At 46.7% G+C, this 4,203-nt stretch overlaps 1 protein-coding gene across 1 annotated transcript in view; it reads right to left on the reverse strand.

Annotated features, from left to right (window-relative positions):
* Positions 1 to 479: 479 nt before the first annotated feature.
* NDUFAB1 (NADH:ubiquinone oxidoreductase subunit AB1) overlaps positions 480 to 4,203 on the reverse strand; it is an 11,934-nt gene continuing 8,210 nt past the window's right edge. The window contains exon 2 of the mRNA XM_015413318.1: positions 480 to 770. Coding sequence (XP_015268804.1) covers positions 480 to 770 — 291 coding nt within the window. The remainder of the gene's footprint in view (positions 771 to 4,203) is intronic.

Raw genomic sequence — 4,203 nt, forward strand, 5'->3', positions numbered from 1 at the left:
TATATGCCCAGTACAGCCAAGGCTGAGTCCATTCAGGATCCACTGATTTCAATGGGTGGTGGTTACACCACCTGAGCAAGTTACCCATTGATTTGAACAGACTTAGAAGAGAGAAGAGAAGAGATTGGATTTATACCCCGCCCTTCACTTGAAGTCTCAGAGCGGCTTACAAACTCCTTTCCCTGTGGGGTAGGCGGGGCTGAGAGAGCTCTTTCAAGAACTGCTCTTTCAAGAACAGCTCTGACAGAACTATGGTTTGCCCGAGGTCATCCAGCAGCTGCAAGTGAAGGAGTGGGGAATCCGAACGTCAACATAGATATTGATACAGCTTTAAATACAACCACGACAACTAGTCATCTGAGAGCAGCAGGGAATGGTGAAGGAGAGGGTGTTCTTTGCTCACCGACATGTTGCCTTCCTGTGGACAACCTCCAAGCCCTCGGGGAGGAACAGAATTGCCTGCTCAGATCGACAAGCCCTTATTCATACATGTCTTTCTTATCAGATACATAATCGACAATCTCCTGCGGACACATCAGCTTCTCAGCCTCAACGTCGGGGATTTCTAAGCCAAACTCATCCTCCATTGCCATGGTGATCTCCACTTGGTCCAGGCTGTCCAGGCCCAGGTCTTTCGTGAAGTGGGAGTCAACTGTCAACTTCTCGGGGTCTATCTCATCGTACAGCTTCAGCACGTACAGGACATGCTCCTTGATGTTGTCCAAAGTGAGCGGAGGCAGGTTGGAGAAGCAGTGGCACGGCTGAAGGACCTGCGGCAAAGGGCTGGCTGAGGGGAGGGCGGTGGGCCAGGCCTCGGGGGGCAGCAGCCAGGGGAGGGCGGTGGTGGCAAGGGTGGCAGCAGACTGGGCAACGGCTCATTGGGGGGTGCAGCGGCAGGTGCAGGCTGCAAGGAGGAGGACACGGGCCACCATGTTGACCCCGTGCTTGCACCTCATGGCCCGGAGTAGGGAATCAAACCCAGTTCTCCCAGATGAGAGTCTGCACACTTAACCACTACACCAGACTGGCTCTCCTAAGGATGCCAGTGCTGAGCACATACTTCAGACTTGCCTATGGAAATCTCTTCCCTGACATGAAGCTTCTAATTTTCATCATAAACCCAGTCTGCGTCTAGCGTTTGCTCCACTGTCTTACCAGACCCAGGCTGGAACAGAAATCCCCCTCTGCATGGCATGCCACTTTCACTTTGCTTGAGTGTTGGATTTTATGCCGCTTTCACCTCCTTTGATCTCTCGGTTTTATGGTAGCTGTCTGCATAGATTTATGGCTGTTTCATGGCCATTCAGGGGTGACTTTGCAGGGGTATTTGTATGTGGTTTTGAGCCACATCTTTTTCTCTTCCAGTGTGGGTTTGGTAAAACAGCGGAGCAAATGCTAGATGTGGTGGCAGGCAATAGGGCTTGCCAGCGGGGAGTCCCCCCCCCCCATTAGCAGGAGGCCGGCCAAGCCTAAATTCTTAGCATTTCCACAGACTTCTAAATTGACAATATCCCCTTTATAAAACACTTCACGGAACACATTTTTGCAGACTGATATGAGCCCTCCAGACTTCCTTGGGCAGGGTGCTCCACCATGTTGGGGCAACAGCAGAGAATGCGTGGGTATGGACAGCAGCTGACCTTACCCATCTGTACAATGGATCAGTGGCAAAAATAAATCCACAAGAACTGTGCACAGTGTGCTCAATATTTCTTTAACAAAAATTGTGAAGTTATGAATATGAAAGTAGAAAAGTAATAATAATACATTCAAATTATAGATTCAGGTACATAAAGATAGAAGGTGACAACAACGGGATGGTAGTCTCCAGAATGCAGTGCCGTTTCGACAGACGTCTTCTTCTAACCAATAGTCTATAAGCCAAAAAATAGTATAATATATATAGAAACATCAATGCTTGCATCTTGGTAATTGTACAATGAAATAACATTCCAGAGACTACCGTCCCGTTGTTGTCACCTTCTATCTTTATGTACCTGAATATATAATTTGAATGTATTATTATTACTTTTCTACTTTCATATTCATAACTTCACAATTTTTGTTAAAGAAATATTGAGCGCACTGTGCACAGTTCTTGTGGATTTATTTTTGCATGTCTATGCACTGTGACCATATTAATTTTGGTGTACATTAACAATGGATCAGTGGAACTTCAGGTACTTTGGAGCATGCCTAGATTGCTGCCCAAGCTCAATCCTTGTTGACTGATACTTCAAAAAAAGTATTCTTCCTGTACAGTGTTTGCAGTCCACACATTTCAGTGCCTTATAAACATGGGCCTCAACAGCTTCAAAAACCTGCAGCATTCACAAAAAAAAAAAAAAAAAAAGTAAGAGCACTCAAAAGCCATTAGCTGAAACCTGTTTGGTATTAATGGCTTTAGCCGGTGTACAAAATGCTTAATGTCACAAGCAGTTCCAAAGTAAACATTCGGCTGTGGCTTTATATTTATTGCAGAAAAAGGGAAGGAGGAGCTACGCTCTTGGCAGTGCAAACATCTACCTCCAATTATACCGCACACTAGCTATTAAATCTGGGATCCCCCCTCCCCTCCCCTGACCAACTCTTCGATTATCAAAACAAAGCTGGAGGAAACAAGCTGTCTCTTCTATGGTTCTTTCCCCATCTGTCAGTCCTTCGGACAAGGCAATATTAATGTTCGAGTGGTCAGTTCCTTTCATAGAGTACTAATGTACTGGAAAGTCTTCCTCATGCTGTGCTTTTCCTTCATGTCTTGGGACATCTACAGCGCGAGGAGCACTTTCCCCGAGCAGAACAATATGGCCTTCTCTTAAGAAAAGCCCAGTGGGCTGATCATTGTCAGACTGTGTTATGTTTGAACGGGAGACGCTTCAATGCTAGTTTTGTGCAGCGTTGCAGCCTGAAACAAGAGGTCTAAACAAATAGTTGAGCCATAAGAGCCCTTTCATTTATCATAGCAGTCTGACAGAAACTTCTCTCCGCTGCCTGCCATGGCTGAATTTTACACGGTTCTTTTCAAACGCCTGTCTTTTTTCTTTTCTTTTTTAGGAGAAGCTAGCCCATAGCCAGCTCCTTCTGCGCAAAGACTTATTCCCAGCTGTTTGGATAAGTCAGTGAGAGACACTGGGCTGAGCAATGTCAAATTACAGGGTCCAGTTCAAAAATGTTTTGGACCTTGTCCAAAGATCCTTGCACAGGCTGGGCCGTATGCCCAAGGGGAACCACGACCATCATTCTCCGCCTCTTTGGGGGAACAGATGGCTGATACGTGTCGGCTTTTATAGCACGGATTACCTGCCAGGGCTCCATCCCAACAGCCTCACCTGATTAGTTTCGTCAGAGTGGGCAGCCACATTTTGAGCCGCTTGCTGGAATTGTGGTGAAAAACTTTGCATCTTTAAAAAAAAGCAAAACCCTCCTACTTGGAGTTGATCAGATCAATCGTTATCGTGTGTGTAAAATGCTGTCCAGTTGCTGCCAATTTACGGTGGCCCCATACAGTTTTCAAGGAAAGAGATGAACAGAGGTGGTTTGCCATTGCCTTCCTTGGCATAGTGACTCAGGAATTCCTCGGTGGTCTCCCATCCAAGTACTAACCAAGGCCAACCCTGCTTAGCTTCTGAAACGCAAAGGGATTAGGCTAGTCTGGGCAATCAAGGTCGTCAGCCCCTGGGAATTCTTTCCACAGTAACCAGCCTTCTGAGGTACTCGTCTGTCTGCCACATTAGAGAGGATTTTAGAATGTGCTGTAGGGAACTTGTCGGGTCTCACATTTAAAGTATGCTCGAGAATCCGACAATGCTCACCTGGGTCTACAGATTCCAGTAGTGGTGGATTGGCTGTTCTTTGGGAAGACTGCTCACCATGACTGACCTTTTGATGAAGAAAACCCCAATAAACCTCTTAGGGACCTCTAGTTTCCTTGTTGCACAGTCGGAAAACCACTATCTGATCGACCGGCAGTTGGCTGGAAATCTGGATTTTAATCTTATGCTGATCAAGAATTCTCTCTCATGCACACCCTCATAAGAACATAAGAGACGCCAATGTTGGATCAGGCCAAAGACCCATTCAGTCCAACACTCTGTGTCACACAGTGGCCAGAAATACCAGGTGCCATCAGGAGGTCCACCAGTGGGGCCAGGACATCAGAAGCCCTCCCACTGTTGACCCCCCCCCAAGCACCAAGAAGACAGA

This window comes from Gekko japonicus, unplaced genomic scaffold, assembly GCF_001447785.1.
Source record: "Gekko japonicus isolate JY-2015 unplaced genomic scaffold, Gekko_japonicus_V1.1 scaffold60, whole genome shotgun sequence".
Classification (NCBI taxonomy): domain Eukaryota; kingdom Metazoa; phylum Chordata; class Lepidosauria; order Squamata; family Gekkonidae; genus Gekko; species Gekko japonicus.